The sequence below is a fragment of the Cydia amplana genome, chromosome 19 (genome assembly GCF_948474715.1).
Source record: "Cydia amplana chromosome 19, ilCydAmpl1.1, whole genome shotgun sequence".
Classification (NCBI taxonomy): Eukaryota; Metazoa; Arthropoda; class Insecta; order Lepidoptera; family Tortricidae; genus Cydia; species Cydia amplana.
Window position 1 is genome coordinate 8,571,669 of NC_086087.1, and position 17,053 is coordinate 8,588,721.

Genomic DNA, 17,053 nt, shown 5'->3' on the forward strand with positions numbered 1-17,053 from the left:
CTGAAATTGACAGCTGTCAAATGTGTACCGTTCGAATTCACGTGCTACGGAAATGCGAACAAGTTTTGGACCGTCAGTCAATAAACTAGTTCTATGTTGTCTATGAATTTAAACTGTTTTTACACCCTCGGATCGCTCGAGTCCAAGAAACCAATATTGATAGTGCAGTAAGGTACCATTATTAAAATCTTTTCGAAAACTAGATTTTTCTGGGCGATTCAAAATATACTTGTTTCTCAAATTAAACATGTTTTTGTTACATTTTGGTGTAAATTCAATTAAAATGTTGTTACTTGAAAAAAAGTAATGGCTGCTCCTCTAGAAATTGATGCGCGCGCGCTCAGTGTTCCATGTTTCTAAACATGGCAGGTCGCAGTGGTTTCGACGATGGAAATCCTAGGTATAAAGTCAAAAATATTATTCAATAGGCCTTTTAGAACACTATTTTATATCTATCTTACCTTTCTGCAAATGGATTTCCCTATTATAGCGGCGCTTGACCGCTCCTATCAGCAATTTCCCGTGTTTTGGCAATGCGATAACATATTCTGAAATTACGGTTTTTAGAGTTAATATGTGAATTTAAACGGTATTATTGTCGCGTTAATAACAGTGAAAATCATGTATGATATGATTGTGTTAAAAGAAGTGCGTGTGATACAATTTTATAGGTTATAATATTCCTTGGTTATGTTAGGGACTTCGGCGGAGGCCGAAGGACAGCGGGCGGGCGCCCGCTTCCCACCGAGCCACCATACAAGGCATACGTTGGAAACTTACCCGGTGATATCATTCAAGGAGATATTAACAGAATTTTTCCCGTAAGTACTATTCATTACCTGATTGATTACTGATTACATGCCAATCATACCATGCAAAGTAGTACTAATTTTCTTACTTGAATTTCAATATTATTTACCAGGATGATAAACGTTATTTTAATACATAATAAAAATGATATTGTGTTGTTGGTTTATTAAAAAAAAAATAGACTAAATTAGTTAAGTGTTTATTTGACTACAACTATTCTTGTGTAACATGGTGTTTCTCCACTTTTTGTTGAGTTTATTATAAACAATTATTGAAATAATACATATTGTACTTCATTCACTCTCCCGGGTGTGACATGAACTATCAGTTATCCTGGCAATATTTACTTAAGCTGCGGTTGTATAGTATTATAATGCAAATTCTTCATTGTTTTGTCTAATAGACTTGAATTCTTTACATCTCTGTACAGTCGCCATCAGATATATCGCAGCGGCCGAGGTGCTCAAAAATATCTGAACACGCACTTAAACGCCTTGACAATAGAGGCGTGTTCAGATATTTGTGAGCACCTTGGCCGCTCCGATATATCTGATGGCTACTGTACATAAAATATCTAATATGAAGTATATGTTTTTTAACATTGACTGATACCTACTATTTTCTCTGTTTCAGAATCTATCCATTAAAAATGTGCGATTAGTGATGGACAAAGAAACAGACAGATTCAAAGGGTTCTGCTATGTAGAATTTGAATACCTTGATGACTTGATCAAAGCCATTGAAATGAATGGTCTTCTCAATGTGGACGGAAATTACATAAAAATTGATGTGGCAGAGGAAAAACGAAATGATCGGTAAGTCAGCACCCAAATGTCTTAAATTAGGTACAATATCTGGGAGACCGAGCTTTGCTCGGAAAACCTATAAAATCTCAAAAATTCGCGTTTCCCCAGAGATAAGACCTAGCTAGATCGATTTTTCGCCCCTGAAAACCCCCATATACCAAATTTCATCGAAATTGTTAGAGCCGTTTCCGAGATCCCCGAAATATATATATAAATAAATAAATATGCAAGAATTGATCATTTAAAGGTATAAGATTAAATAACTATAGTTGTAGTTTAGTCTGGAACTAGGCTGTGAGTAAAATTGTGGATGAAATTTTAAAACAAATTGTACACTCTAGAACAGACTGACACTTTTTTTAACAAATATTTTTAGTGCAAACAAATTACCTAATAGCTGATTCACACCTCGTTAAATACGTCTAATTGTTACGGTATGACTAGTGACTAGCCCATAGACTAGGAATCCTCTAGACTGAGTTTAGAGCAATTATTTCATGAAACCGATGCTGCCAAAAATACGGGGGTGCGGGGGGACGAGGTGAGCGAATCCCGTGCCGTGATTGGTCCGTTCAAAGACACGGACCAATCACGGCACGGGATTGACTCGAAGATAGAGTAAAACTACCGTATAAGTGGCAGAGGGGGTAGCGTTACTATGCTCAGTCTAGGGGATGTCTTGTCTATGGACTAGCCTACTTTCTTAAAAGTAAGACCCTGACCTTTCTTAACAGATAGCATAACTCTGTTCTCTCCCTGAGTGGCCCTATAGTTCGTTTTTTTAGCATTAGAAATAAAGTAAACAATCTTGATGTGTCTTTTATTAGAAAAACACATTTTAAAAATAATTTACGGCAAATATGTAACATGTATGAATCTAATACGATCATTTATATTCTTCTGCTTTTATAAGTAATAGTTTTTGATTTTTAAAAAGCGTTTTTCAATTAAAAGACATGTCAAGATTGCTTACTTTCTTGCAAGTTCTTTCTAACTAATGCTAAAAAAAAGCGGCCAAGTGCGAGTCGGACTCGCCCATGAAGGGTTCCGTATTTAGGCGATTTATGACGTATAAAAAAAAAAACTACTTACTAGATCTCGTTCAAACCAATTTTCGGTGGAAGTTTACATGGTAATGTACATCATATATTTTTTTTAGTTTTATCATTCTCTTATTTTAGAAGTTACAGGGGGGGGGGGACACACATTTTAGCACTTTGGAAGTGTCTCTCGCGCAAACTATTCAGTTTAGAAAAAAATGATATTAGAAACCTCAATATCATTTTTGAAGACCTATCCATAGATACCCCACACGTATGCGTTTGATGAAAAATTTTTTTTTGAGTTTCAGTTCGAAGTATGGGGAACCCCAAAAATGTATTGTTTTTTTTCTATTTTTGTGTGAAAATCTTAATGCGGTTCACAGAATACATCTACTTACCAAGTTTCAACAGTATAGTTCTTATAGTTTCGGAGAAAAGTGGCTGTGACATACGGACGGACAGACGGACAGACAGACAGACATGACGAATCTATAAGGGTTCCGTTTTTTGCCATTTGGCTACGGAACCCTAAAAACGAACTATAGCTCTCCATGAACTGATTTGTTACATAATTTTGTAAAAAAAACGAACTAGCTCTCCATAAACTGATTTGTTACATAATTTTGTAAAAAATATGCTGCAATACACAAATAAAATGGCTGTATACATCGCGACCTCCGGATTGAAAGTCCAGTGAATATCCACTCGGCCACCACCGCTTTTATGATAAATAAAGATATTTTGATGTGACACAAATGTGTATATTTGCAGAGGGGGCGGCGGTTTCGACCGCGGCCGACGGGACGGTGGGCGCGGGCGTGACGGCGGCGGCCGCGACGGCTTCCGGCGGGACGGCGGCCGCGGTATGTACGACCACTTCGACGCCGAGCGCCGCGCGCCCCGGCACCAGGGTGGAGGGTTTCCTCATGGTAACATCCGCTACTAACCATCGCCACAAAACAGATACAGTACAGAAATCAATCTACATACAAAGTGCGCTCGAGCAACGCACACATAGACACTGCTCACGGACACGATATCTCGGACCGGTTGGGACCAGTGCGAGCGCGAGTGTCGACCGCTTGAGACACGCGTCTGTGAACTTTTTTGTGCAATTATGGAGAAACAAAAAAAAGTTATTAGAACTGTTCAGTGGACGGTTGTTTAAATTCAACATTAAACGGTGAATTGTCGTTTTTTAAGCTACCTAGCTAGTGGTTTCGGAGAGGTAAGTAGGTATCTGCTTGTATTTCGATGGTTCGTTTTAACGTTAAACAGAACAGTTAGGTAGGTAAGCACCCCGCCCCGACCTCTACCAGATACGAGTGCCACTACCACGATAGTTTTTTGTGCATAAGTCATAGTTGACAACCCTAGAGCGACCGCCGAGCGTAGGTATGAAAAGTGAAGTACATACATGTGATTGACTTCTGTACTGTATCTATTTTGTGCCATCGCTGTGGACATACAATGAAAATTTATTTGAAATAACAGGAATACAAACTACCTGTGAGAAGTTAGGGAGAGAGCCCTTGACATTACAGAAATAGCTGGTCAACCAAATCTTGTCAGTAAAAAAAGGCGCGAAATTCTAATTTTCTATGGGGCGATATCCCTTCGCCCCTACATTTTTCAAATTTGCCGCCTTTTTCTACTGTCAAGATCTGGTTGACCAAGTATAAGTTACCTGTTGATTCCCACAGCCATATTCATACAATCTCTCTAGTATCAAAAGTCAAACGCATTTTGACATTGTATAATGCCTTTGCCTGAGACTAGAAGGGTTAAAGTAGAATAAGACAACAACCAATAGTGCTCAGTTTTGATACCTAGTTTAATCAAAATTGTGATAAAAATTTATGCTCTAGCTAGGCTAAAGCATACATTTGTTTGAATTTCATTGTATGTCCAGTTTCACTGTACATTATATCAAAAGATCATGTGACATCACATCATTTGCTTGCTTTTATCCATTGAGTGTACATTTCTATATCACTTGTATTGTTGGTGAACCACATGGCACACACACATTTGTATGCATGATTAGGAAGTACTTATATACTAACTAGCGACCCGCCCCGGCTTCGCACGGATAGTTCAACGAATTTATACTAAAACTTTACAAATTATACACTAAAACCTTCCTTAAGAATCACTCTATTGATAGGTGAAAACCGTATGAAAATCCGTACAGTAGTTTTTGAGTTTATCGCGAACATACAGACACAGATTATTTATAATATGTATTGATATTGAAATGATAGTGTCATTGGCCAATTTTCCATCCAATCATTCTGCTTTTGATTAAATTTTGTACTACAATGACAGATCAACCTTTCAAGATAAGAGCATACTCCCATCTTAAAGGCCACTAAATGGTGTCCATGGGCGGCGGTAATAACTTCCCATCGGGAGATGCGTCTGCTCGTTTGCCTCTTAAATAAAAAAATAAATTAAAAATAAGGTTGGGCCAAAAAAATTGAGTAGGTAATTTAAGTGTCATATTAGTATATGTGGTATAACAGAAGGACAAGGTTTAGTCTGGGAATTTCCTGTTTCTTTTATTATCATTCACAACCATACAAGGCAGCATTTCCCAAACTATGGGTCGCGAGTGAATATTTAGTGGGCCCTGAAACTATTAGGGAATCTGAGCGTCACCAATAACATTATATGCCCCCTTTTTAAGACGGCCAAGAGGTGGGTCCCGGATTTGGCAGTATTTGTTAGGTGGGTCGGAGGCTTTGGAGCCCAGTCACCTTTGGGAACCACTGATACATGGGTTTTTACTGCGTTTAGTGTTGTATTTCATTCACTGACAATGTAATTTGTGCGAGTATTCTGAGCTTTTTCTTTCACGCATTATTGTGTGTTGTGTGCGTGTTGAATTGTATTTTTTTGAGTTTGTAACTACTAATTTCATATATTCTAATAGCATAAGAATATCAAATTTAAGGTTTGTATCTTTAATTTTTAAATTTAGAGATGAAAATAATACAAAAATCACATATCGTTTACAGGGGTGGTTATTTTGCTTACAAAATATAGGTATACTCTAGCTAGAATCTTGAGTCGGCTTAGTCAAGTTATCGGTATCCGAGGCTTCGGAGACAACGTCGCGATGTTCCGGGCGTAAAGTTCGAGAATCCCTGATCACTGGCTTTTAACCACATTAGTCTAAATCCGTAGCTGAATTGCGATTTATGCACATTTTGTCAGCTGATTAGCTCCTGTCATAAGTAGCGTCTAGGCATAAAAATGATAAAGATAGTACCTTACTTATCACATACTTATATACATAATCCTCATTGCTAATAAAACCGAGGCTTGATATTATAAGGTCACGAATTATGTGGTTCCTATTTATTTACCATCCTCAACTTTTATGTTTTCTTTCCTCAAATAATGTGGACTACGTCGTTAGACATTCACTCTCAGACTATTGATTTCCAATATTTCCTCAAGCATTTGTGTGGGTTCTTGTGTTTTTCCGCACTGTGTGGATGCAACCTTTCATTCTTAGGGTTCCGGAGCTAAACATGGAAAAACGTAAGCCATATTACACTTTGCCTGCTGTCCGTTCGGTGGTATATCACAAACTAGAAAGTCAGGAATATCTTTGCTTTTTGTAAGCATATTTGGAGCTAAAATGTATATTTTTTTACGGAAGGAGATCAATTAGGGAGTCATCTTTAATTAGACCTCTGGGTCTCGAAGATTTTTAAATCGTTTTAACTTTATTGAGCAGGTATTTTTCGCTACTTCTCTCCGGCCCTCACATGCTGGATCTGCTACATAACCTTTCCTTTCGTTTTAACTCCAAGCTTTTCGCTAGCTCTGAAGGGTCAGGCGAGGTCGGATGGAGGACTAAAAACCGGCCAAGTGCGAGTCGGACTCGCGCACGGAGGGTTCCGCACCATCAACAAAAAATAGAGCAAAACAAGCAAAAAAACGGTCACCCATCCAAGTACTGACCCCACCCGACGTTGTTTAACTTCGGTCAAAAATCACGTTTGTTGTATGGGAGCCCCACTTAAATCTTTATTTTATTCTGTTTTTAGTATTTGTTGTTATAGCGGCAACAGAAATACATCGTCTGTGAAAATTTCAACTGTCTAGCTATCACGGTTCGTGAGATACAGCCTGGTGACGGACGGTCGGACGGACAGCGGAGTCTTAGTAATAGGGTCCCGTTTTTACCCTTTGGGTACGGAACCCAAAAAAATCCTGACGGGGGAGGGGAAATTTTGACGGACAAAAACCCTGGAAAGTCACCCAGGGTCGTCGGAGGAATGAAAATTGTAACATGTTGCAGATCGCGAGCGCGGCGGGGGCGGGGGCGGGGGGGGCGGCAACGACCGGTGGAGCGGCGACGTGCGCGCCGAGTCGCGCGGCTCGCGCGGCCCGTCCGAGGAGCCGCGCGCGCAGGACTGGGGCCGCATGGGCGCGCGCCCGGCGCCCGTCGCCGGCGCCCGCCCCGGCGCCGGCGCGGGGCCCGGCGGACCCGGCGGCGTCGGCGGAGCCCCGCCCCGGCGCAACTTCGATGACATGCCCAACTCCCGCCCGGGTATGTGTGCGCTTTTTCTCAAACATACTCCAAAATACTGTATGTGTTAATGTCACGAAATAAAAACATGAAATTGCTCATTTATGGCTCCTTACATTACTTCTTGACCTAGGCCAAGGAGCCAAAAATATCGCTGGTTGGATAGTTTTCCAGCCGATTTAGTGACTAAGGGGCATTCCACGAGAATGTCGCTTACGTAACGCTCCCGCCTTGTATGGCAGCTACCTTAATCAAATCCCTAAAGTTCTAGATTATACTGCCAATTTCTTAGCCAAGTCGTGAAATATTAACAGACCCAATATAGCTTACTCAGCATTTTCAGAAGTATTAGAATAATGTCGTTACGTAAGCGACATTCTCGTGGAATGCCCCCTAAGTACATCGCGGATCGAAAGCGATACATGTTTGACAAAAGCACTATACAATCCTTGGCCGGAACAGGGATTGCAAGACTCGCTTTATCCGCATCTCTATCTACCGCAATCTCGTCCTGCAATCCCTTACTTCACGGCCTCTGCAGTAATGTACTATTATTGTCGACGAGACGAGACGAGACTTTTAAGGCCGCAGACGAGACGGTGCGGCGGGCCGCCGCCGCTGTCGTCCAAAACGGGTTCATTCGAGTCTCCCTCCTATATACGTAGGTATACATTTTTATCGGGCCGCTAGGAAAAAGGCGGCGAGCCCGTTCGCGGCCCGCGAGAAGATTATTGCCACGTGAAAATTCAGTGATTCTAGGACTATTATTTATCCCCATTTATGGTACCGTATGGGCTATAAAAAAGCACCGGGCTTTGACCTCATCACTGCAGAAATACTGAAACGCCTACCAAGAAAACCAGTTGTATTTTTGTGCATGCTCTTTAATGCTATCCTAAGACTGCACTATTATCCTAAACTGTGGAAAGTCTCACAAATTTGTATGCTGCCAAAACCTGGGAAACCACCTACAGAGCCTACCTCATACAGACCAATAAGTCTCCTCCCAACAATATCCAAGGTATTTTAAAAAATGTTCCTAAGAAGATTAAAACCCATACTAGAAATGGAAAACATCATCCCTAATCATCAATTTGGCTTCAGGGAACAACACTCTACAGTCGAACAGGTTCACAGAGTTGTAACAAAGATAATAAACACACTGGAATGTAAGGAATACTGTGCTGCCGTCTTCCTCGATATCCAGCAAGCCTTCGATAAAGTATGGCATGAAGGCCTGTTATACAAACTAAAAACAAGACTGCCTAACTCATACTACATGGTCCTTAAGTCATACCTGTTAGATAGAAAATTCCAAGTCAAATTTGGTGAAGAGACATCAAGCCTATATGACATCAAAGCATCAGTCCCACAAGGATCTGTCCTCGGTCCAGTATTATACTCCTTCTACACTGCCGACCTACCGGTCTCTGATGAAGTGATCACAGCAACCTATGCGGATGACACAGCTTGTCTCGCTAGTGACAAAAGACCTGAAATCGCATCACAAAAACTACAAACACATCTAAAGAATATTGAACATTGGCTCGAGATTTGGAGGATCAAATCCAGCGTAATAAAATCTGTCCAAATAACCTTCACACTACGCAAGGGAGACTGCCCACCAGTGACTATGAGAGGCGAACCCCTTCCTAGCCAAAACTGTGTCAAATATCTAGGACTCCACCTCGACAGAAGACTGACCTGGGCCAACCACATCAAGACGAAAAGAAAAGAAGCGGACATCAAATGCAGGAGCTTATACTGGCTGATTGGAAGACAATCAAATCTAACACTTAACAACAAACTACTCATATACAAATGTATTATAAAACCGATATGGACCTACGGAATACAGCTGTGGGGATCAGCCAGCAACTCAAACCTAGAAATACTTCAAAGATTCCAAAACAAAACCCTAAGAATGATCACGTGTGCACCATTATTGGTTAGAAATAGTGAAATACATGAATACACAGAAATTGCCAACTATAAAACAAGAGATAAACAAATACTGCAAAAAGTACAAGGAAAGACTTCAAAACCACTGTAACGAACTAGCCAGAAACCTGTTACACGAACAAGACTACATACCGAGGCTAAAAAGATGGCACATTCTAGGGCTGACCAGAGACAATAAGCCCCCACGCAAACTGGTGATGGTGCTCAGTGGAACACCACCCTAAATAATAACTAAAAAAAAAAACCATCTGATTATGGCTAGAACAGCCGATTGCAGATTAGACTTAAAAAAAAAAAATTATGGTACCGAATTCTGTACGGATATGATGGTCGTTCTTGTCTACGTGACAGCGTGATAAAACGGTGTCCGTCACTTTCTTTCCCACGGTGTTAAACAGTGACAGTTATTTTATCACGTGGATAAAGATGGATAAAGCTATCCATAATAGGCTGGCTGTATACGTTTATGACAAATTAAAACGAAACCTTTGGTTTATTTATGTGTAGATGTAGTAAAAGCACATTGTACTTCACCCGACTATATGAAATATGTAAATATTGGTTTCCCGACCGCGTTCTGTCTGACGAAGGTCAGATGGCATTTCGCTTTCGTAAAAACTAGGGCCTCCGCAAAATCTTGAGATTTATTGCCGAACGGAAACCGAGCCGCCTCGAGTCGTGGCAAAAAACCGGGACAACGCTAGGAAGATGATAATGTTTTGCGATAAAGTTGAACGAGATTTAATTTTTTTTTTAAATGCCAGTAGTAAATCGTCGGATGATAAGTAAATGTCACTAACTAACATCATTGAAATTATTGGACAATAAACCGTGTTACAAGTGTAATAAAGTGCATTGTTACTTTAATTTTTTGATAGTACTTAGTGACTTTTACTTGTCACCCGACGAAATTACATACACCTATAGTTCGTTTTTTTTAGCATTAGAAATAAGGTAAACAATCTTGATGTGTCTTTTATTTGAAAAACACATTTTAAAAATAAGTTACGGCAAATATGTAACAATTATGAATCTAATACGATCATTTATATTCTTCTGCTTTCATAAGTAATAGTTACTGATTTTTAAAAAACGTTTTTCAATTCAAAGACATATCAAGATCGCTTACCTTCTTTCAAGTTCTTTCTAATGCTAAAAAAAAACAAACTATAAATCTTACTTATTAAAACCCTAAATGAATTTTTAAGTAATCATCTTGTTACTAACATACTATCGGACTTGTCCTGAAATAAATGTTATTCATTCATTCATTATTTTGTTGTTTGCAGATACAACGGGGCGACCGAAGCTGAAGCTGCAGCCACGAACGGTGACGGAACCGGTGAATTCGCTGGCGTCCACGTCGCAAGCGTCGTCCATCTTCGGCGGCGCGCGCCCCCGCGAGGAGCGGCTCAAGGAGCTCTCCAACGAGTAACGTGTGTCTGTACCCCCCGAGATGTCTGCTCGTATAGTTTGTAGCTTTCTAATAGACCCCGAAGGCTAATCCTATTGTCTATTGTTCAGTAAAACCGCACGTGCTACTTACCTGCAAAAAAGGGTCCTAATTATTCTATTTGGCACCTGAGCGCGGGCTAGTCCAACACTCAAAAAACCAGTGTAGGTGCGCTCTCCGATAACGCGCCTTTGTTACGCATCTCGATGACACATTTTAGACTGGTTCTGTAGCGTTCGACTCGCCGGCACTCAGTAACCGAAGTACCGATTTTTTTATGCAGGTGGTTGTGGCACGTGGCACGAGCGGTTTTACTGAACAATAGACAATAGGATAAGCCTTCGGGCTCTATTAGAAAGCTACAAACTATACCCGCACTAGTACTCTATGTGCGCCCCCGATCACTCAGTGCCAGTGTCAGATATGAACTGGAAGGCTTTCGTTAGGTTACGAGGTTGTAAATCATTTTTAACATATATTTTGTTAGCTTTATTATCTATCATTAATGAGCTTATATTAGACCCCGCGCTCATTTTAGAGCGCGCGTCCGATGTCATTCGCAGTATTTAAATTGCTAGTGTCGAATGTCTTTTAAATTCTCCCGGCTTGTTTGTACGATAAACTGTGGCTTGCATAATATATTTTTTTTATTAGAAGAAAAACTTCTCGTTCGTTTGTTAACTAATTGATTTAGTTATATTATGTAATTAATAAATATTCGTTTCTCAAATGTGGCGGTCTGCGTCGTTGCCGATTCACTGTTGTACTTGTTTATCCATTCGATTGTTTAGTCTGTTAGGTCACGAAAATTTAATCACGGAATGAGTAATTATGAAAATAGTTTAAGAGCTGATGTAATTACGGTTTCATTAATAAAATTAACTTCCACGTACTGGGATTTCTACTTTATTAGATATTTATGTAATGTCGATAAGCTACGTGGCAAATAAATAAAAAAAAAATCGCAAAAATGTAACGGATTATAGAAAAATAAATAAAAAGTGATTCTTTGTAACCAAGGGTTTGTGATGGGGATTGGGTTTCCTTCCAATATCCAATTCCGATACTTCCATGTCTTTCCGTCTAAATTCTAAGTACAGTCACATGTTTTAATTTATGACCCATTTTTGTACCTTGTCACAGTGACAGCATGAGGTCTCTAGCGACTTTCATATTGATTATCACTGTGACAAGGTACGAAAATGGGTCATAAATTAAAACATGTCACTGTACTTCAGCATGCTGAGCACATACTTATTATTAAATTGTACAACGGGACTTAATCGCGTATCTAAGTTTTAAGATTTACCTCCGACGTTTCGAGGACGGCGTTGTCCCCGTGGTCTCGGAGAAGACTGGCTTAAGTTGACATCAGCATCTTCTAACCGCGCGAGTTTTTCGAACTACCCGCACTTGGTCTTGTTTACCCGCTTGAACGTTTTGCGCACTAGGGATGTCACTCTGTCGACACACAACACTAACGATATTCGATTTATCGACTGTCGATATTCGTTTACGCTTACATTTACTAATGACTGGATTCCATGTGGATGAGATCTTGAAACCCTCGTCCCGATTGAAATTACTATGTTTTTTGATTTCAATGGCTTCCCGTACTTTCCTGCTGTAGAAATGACGATCCGTGGACAGGGTTTTAGGGTTATGCAGCTCAATCCAGTGGTTTGGTCCTGACTCCAGTAAATGCTCAGCCACGGCAGACTTGTTCACCTGACGAATCGAATATCGTTAATGTTGTGTGTCGACAGAGTGACATCCCTAGTGCGCAAAACGTTCAAGCGGATAAATAAGACCAAGTGCGGGTAGTTCGAAAAACTCGCTCGGTTAGAAGATGCTGATGTCAACTTAAGCCAGTCTTCTCCGAGACCACGGGGACAACGCCGTCCTCGAAACGTCGGAGGTAAATCTTAAAACTTAGATACGCGATTAAGTCCCGTTGTACAATTTAATAATGTGTAAAAATCGTGAAAGTTTGAATCAGTGACATACTTATTAATTGAGTAAGTATGTAAGTATAGTTGCAACAGTAAACCTAAACCTATATTACTACATACATACAGCCAAAAAGTGTTACGATTAACATTTGAAACTCATACATATCCTCGAGTCACTCAGAGGTTAAACCTGGTCCTTAAATTTAAAGCCAATTGAAATGAGGCAAGCTTCACTTGCTAAATCAAAATAATGCCGACGCCAACCATAAATAAAAAGACCTTGATATTTTTAATTCGAATTTATTTGATTATTTTTACTGTGCCAATATAGTGTGTATCTTGATTGCGGAAAAGGTAAAGCCTACGAAAAAATATGTACCTTAGATTGACAGCAGAAGTAGATGGCGTCATACAACGCCACATGTTTTGTAGAGTGTTTGATGGTGACTTCAAAAAATATATTGCAGCAGGGAAGGGCAGCCCTTCCCCAATAGATAAAATAGAGTCTGCCTATGCTAAGTTTCCACTGACTTGGCAGGGAACCTTACTAATATTTGCACTTGGCGTGCAGACTTAACATTGGTAGAAGACTACAACCTTGTGAGTTTTGTGGCCCCTATAAAAATATGGTAAAATGTCTGGTCAAATCCAGCATGTTTTCTGAGCTACACAGTGTGGCAGTAAGTAGGGTGTACCTGTGTACAAAAGTCAACCGGGATAAAACATGCTGAAAAATTATGAAACTAAATTCAAACTATGAAGTATGTTTATGGTACATTTATTTAAATATCAAGATCTTCATCAGGATCCTCCTCGTCCCAGTCATCTACAGCATCGGGCTCATAGTAGACTTTACTCTCTCCACTGTGTATCTTACTCATGTACGGCAGCTTCAGTTTGTACTTCTCCAGTTTCTCCGTCTGGTCCATTTCTATCTTGAACGTTGACAGGCTACTCGGCAAAGGCTTCGCTGGCTCCTCTTCCTTCTTTCTATTTTTTATTACAATATTGGACTTCAAAGTTGAGGTCCTGCTGTCATATGTAAGAATCTCTTCTGATTTAACAATCTTACCACTCTTTTTTAACTGTACCCATATTTTAGATGAATCTACTGCATCATATGAAACTATGGCACTTGCTATGTGATGCAATTGACTTTGTGTCTTGGATGAATGAGATAAGCAGTCTTTGTGTAGTATAAATATTAACTGTACAACATTCGTACTGGACATGAGCCTTCTTAAATGCTTTAAGCAGTCTGTCCATCCCAAGCACAGGGACATCTGGTTTATGGAATCAATTACCACCGAACATTTTGAACTCCCAAGTCCCTCTAGGTGTCCTATGTTTGGATCTTCGTGGAATATCACATTATTGTTTTTGAAAACACATTTCCAATAGCTGGCAGGCTTTTCATAACACAACATATGCAATTCATGTTTGTCATAGTTTGCCAATTCCAAAAGCAGCGACACTATATTTTTGTCATAGTCATCTTCTATTAGAACTGTTGGTGCTGTTTTTAATTTATACAGTGTCATATTTGTTTATCTACTTATGAAGGGATAAAAATTGCACTTGTGCAACTTTTAGGTTATGTTAGGAATTGACACATTAATGTCACTGTCTCGTCCCGTTCTTGGTTGCGTTGTAGGTCAATATATAAACGCACCAAAAATATGTCTGTAGCATGGTCTAATAAAAGGCGGAGTATATTATTATACCATGGTCTGTAGCTAATATTCGACGATTTATAGTAGATCTCGAACGAAACTACAGTTTGTCAATAACTGTCTTATTTCAAACATAGACAGAGAGAATCATACTATCTTTGTCTTACACTAACACTAGCACCCAAAAGAAAAGGATGAGTATAGTTTTTATTTAATGACAAATTGGTTTGACCAACTATAAATACAATATAAACGTCAACGTGCGACAGCTGATGTGACAGTCAGTGTCATCTATTTATATGTCACACACTTACGTATTTTGTTTTTATTAATTCTCTGTTAATTAATTAGATAATAAATTGGTAACTTTTAACTTCAAATGTTTAACACCTCGGTTGTCTTTTAGGCTACATAATGTTTGCACGATTTCTTCCTAACAATTTAAAGGAACTGACTAGGCAGATTGTTTATGTGCCAAAACATAAGCCACCCGAGCCAAAAGATGTTGAAATACTCCGAGAATTTATCAGCAGGCATAAAAAAATATTAATTCTTACTGGAGCGGGTATTTCTACAGAATCTGGTGAGAAAATGTAGCATATTTAACTTTGTTAGCTACTGAAAACCGACTTATTATTAAGCTTTGTATTTTATTAGGAATACCTGATTATAGATCGGAAGAGGTAGGTTTATACGCTCGCAGTAACCACAAGCCAGTTCAATACCAGGAATTTGTGAAGTATCCAAAAGTGAGGCAGAGATACTGGGCTAGAAACTTTGTTGGTTGGCCCCGGTTTAGTGGTGTACAACCAAACACTTCACACTTATCCATCAATAATTTAGAAAAGGTAATAAGAATATGCGTCTTAGCATGTGACAGATGAGTACACAAAGAAAACTTAGGTAAACCTAACATTTTCTTTTATCTTTAGGCAGGTAAAGTGACAGCAATTGTGACTCAGAATGTTGATCGTCTGCATCAGAAAGCTGGTTCAAAATATGTGATCGAGCTCCATGGTTCTGGGTACGTAGTGAAATGTTTGAGCTGCCCATATGAGATTGATAGGAATGACCTGCAGGAGGCGTTAATGAAAAATAATCCAGCCATGGAGAGCAGTTTCACTATGATAAGGCCTGATGGTGATGTTGAGTTATCTAAAGTAAGTATAAGTTGACATGTATAATTAATTACTTTTGCTAGGGAGACAAACAGTTTTTACCCACATTTGATCTGAAGTGTGCCAAACATAACCCAATAGACATTCTTTGATTAGAACTATTACAAGTTTTATAAAAAAAGTGTTGCCAATCCTCAAACAATCAAGACTGCATGTATACATGTTTAAATTACATTTTATATTTCAGGAACAGGTAGATCAATTTAGAGCTCCCTTGTGCCCTAAGTGTGAAGGGCCTCTGAAGCCAGACATTGTTTTCTTTGGAGATAATGTCCCAAAGCACAGAGTAGAAGAAGTGAGGAATCAGGTTTCTAGCAGTGATGCTGCGTTTGTTGTTGGTTCCAGCTTGACAGTCTATTCAAGTTATAGAATAATTCTACAGGCTAAGGAAGCTAAAAAAGAAGTAGCTTTATTAAATATAGGCCCTACCAGAGCCGACGATATTGTAGACATCAAAGTATCTACCAAGTGTGGAGATATATTACCTCATTTATGTACAATATAAGTTGATTTTAGTTAGCTAATTTATTCATTATCATTAGTGTGATGCTGGCTACCTCATTATGTGATGATCATACATGTTTTACTAAAATGTAGTTCCAAATAAAACCCATTTTTGGCATTTCATTTTAATATTGATAAAAATAAGAGGTAAGAATACAGAATTGATTTACACGAGTCCTGGGAACTGAAAATGTACTTGTTCTGTCTGCTTATCATGTCTAGGTAATATAATTGAATCAATTCAAATAAAAGTACAGTATGATGCTAACATTCATTACTTAAACATTGAGCGGGAATAAATAAGATACCTAAATAATTTCCTACTAGGCCTGTCATTTTCATCTTTAGGAACCACAATAATCATAGGAAGGATTTAGATGAGATTGGTACTAGACAATGAGTGATTGAATAGAATGTATAAAGTTAAACATCAGAATATAACAATACCAATTGCTATTACTATTGTATACAATTATTTCAAATCTACGTTAAAAATACGGCAGTGCTCAAGTGAAAACGTATGACTTTTGTTAGTACATACAGTAGAACCTACCTAATAAGTATTAACCACTTAAATTACATCAATGAAATCCTTAATTTACTTTTTTCTCATCACAAATGCATGTTACACCTATCTTCAAAGTCCGAGGTGTGAACATATTCAAAAATAAAATCAGTACTTAACACAATGTTACATTCTGCATTGGATCAATTGATTTGATACTTTGTACATTGGGAATACGTAAAATGAAGGTCTAATTTTACATACCAGTTAAAATTTTAACATGTTGGTGCCTAAAATTTTATCACATTGGTATTTCATTAATTAAGGTCTCTGCCCACTACACCGTATCATACCATGACCGTGCTATGAACGTGTCAGGAAAAAAAATATTCTTTGTATTAGAAAGTATGAGACTATGCCCATTAGCCCGTTCCGTCACCGACCATACCCGTGGCGTGCCATGCACGGACCGTCAAAAATTGTCGGCGAGGATATTTTGCCGGTGCCGAATCGCTCCGTGCATGGCACGCAACGTTGCTAGAACGGTGCGTGCAGGCGGCGAAACGGCGAGCATACGGGTTACAACCGCGTATGGTGACCGTTCTAAGCCCGTTATAAACG

General features: G+C 39.1%; 3 protein-coding genes across 3 annotated transcripts; 2 read left to right on the forward strand and 1 right to left on the reverse strand.

Moving 5' to 3' along the window:
* Positions 1 to 259: 259 nt before the first annotated feature.
* On the forward strand, positions 260 to 10,630 carry LOC134657013 (eukaryotic translation initiation factor 4H-like). The gene is made up of 6 exons (XM_063512581.1): positions 260 to 400; positions 698 to 821; positions 1,444 to 1,625; positions 3,431 to 3,588; positions 6,975 to 7,226; positions 10,457 to 10,630. Exons 1-6 carry the CDS (start codon positions 351 to 353, stop codon positions 10,600 to 10,602), a joined length of 912 nt encoding a protein of 303 aa, XP_063368651.1. The 5' UTR covers positions 260 to 350; the 3' UTR covers positions 10,603 to 10,630.
* A 2,710-nt stretch (positions 10,631 to 13,340) lies between these two features.
* LOC134657053 (elongator complex protein 5) lies at positions 13,341 to 14,125 on the reverse strand. Its single transcript, XM_063512607.1, has one exon. It carries the CDS (start codon positions 14,111 to 14,113, stop codon positions 13,355 to 13,357), a length of 759 nt encoding a protein of 252 aa, XP_063368677.1. The 5' UTR covers positions 14,114 to 14,125; the 3' UTR covers positions 13,341 to 13,354.
* A 495-nt stretch (positions 14,126 to 14,620) lies between these two features.
* LOC134656747 (NAD-dependent protein deacylase Sirt4) lies at positions 14,621 to 15,953 on the forward strand. The gene is made up of 4 exons (XM_063512262.1): positions 14,621 to 14,828; positions 14,903 to 15,093; positions 15,178 to 15,405; positions 15,611 to 15,953. The coding sequence occupies exons 1-4, from the start codon at positions 14,660 to 14,662 to the stop codon at positions 15,926 to 15,928; spliced, it is 906 nt and encodes a 301-aa protein (XP_063368332.1). The 5' UTR covers positions 14,621 to 14,659; the 3' UTR covers positions 15,929 to 15,953.
* Positions 15,954 to 17,053: the final 1,100 nt, after the last annotated feature.

Bases quoted from the DNA above. Each gene is read 5' to 3' on its own strand.
- LOC134657013 (XM_063512581.1), top strand. From the start codon at position 351: ATGTTTCTAAACATGGCAGGTCGCAGTGGTTTCGACGATGGAAATCCT. The intron at 401-697 runs GTATAAAGTCAA...TGGTTATGTTAG, and splicing joins TTCGACGATGGAAATCCTAG to GGACTTCGGCGGAGGCCGAA. The intron at 3,589-6,974 runs GTAACATCCGCT...AACATGTTGCAG, and splicing joins GGGTGGAGGGTTTCCTCATG to ATCGCGAGCGCGGCGGGGGC.
- LOC134657053 (XM_063512607.1), bottom strand. From the start codon at position 14,113: ATGACACTGTATAAATTAAAAACAGCACCAACAGTTCTAATAGAAGAT.
- LOC134656747 (XM_063512262.1), top strand. From the start codon at position 14,660: ATGTTTGCACGATTTCTTCCTAACAATTTAAAGGAACTGACTAGGCAG. The intron at 14,829-14,902 runs GTGAGAAAATGT...GTATTTTATTAG, and splicing joins GGGTATTTCTACAGAATCTG to GAATACCTGATTATAGATCG. The intron at 15,406-15,610 runs GTAAGTATAAGT...TTTATATTTCAG, and splicing joins GTGATGTTGAGTTATCTAAA to GAACAGGTAGATCAATTTAG.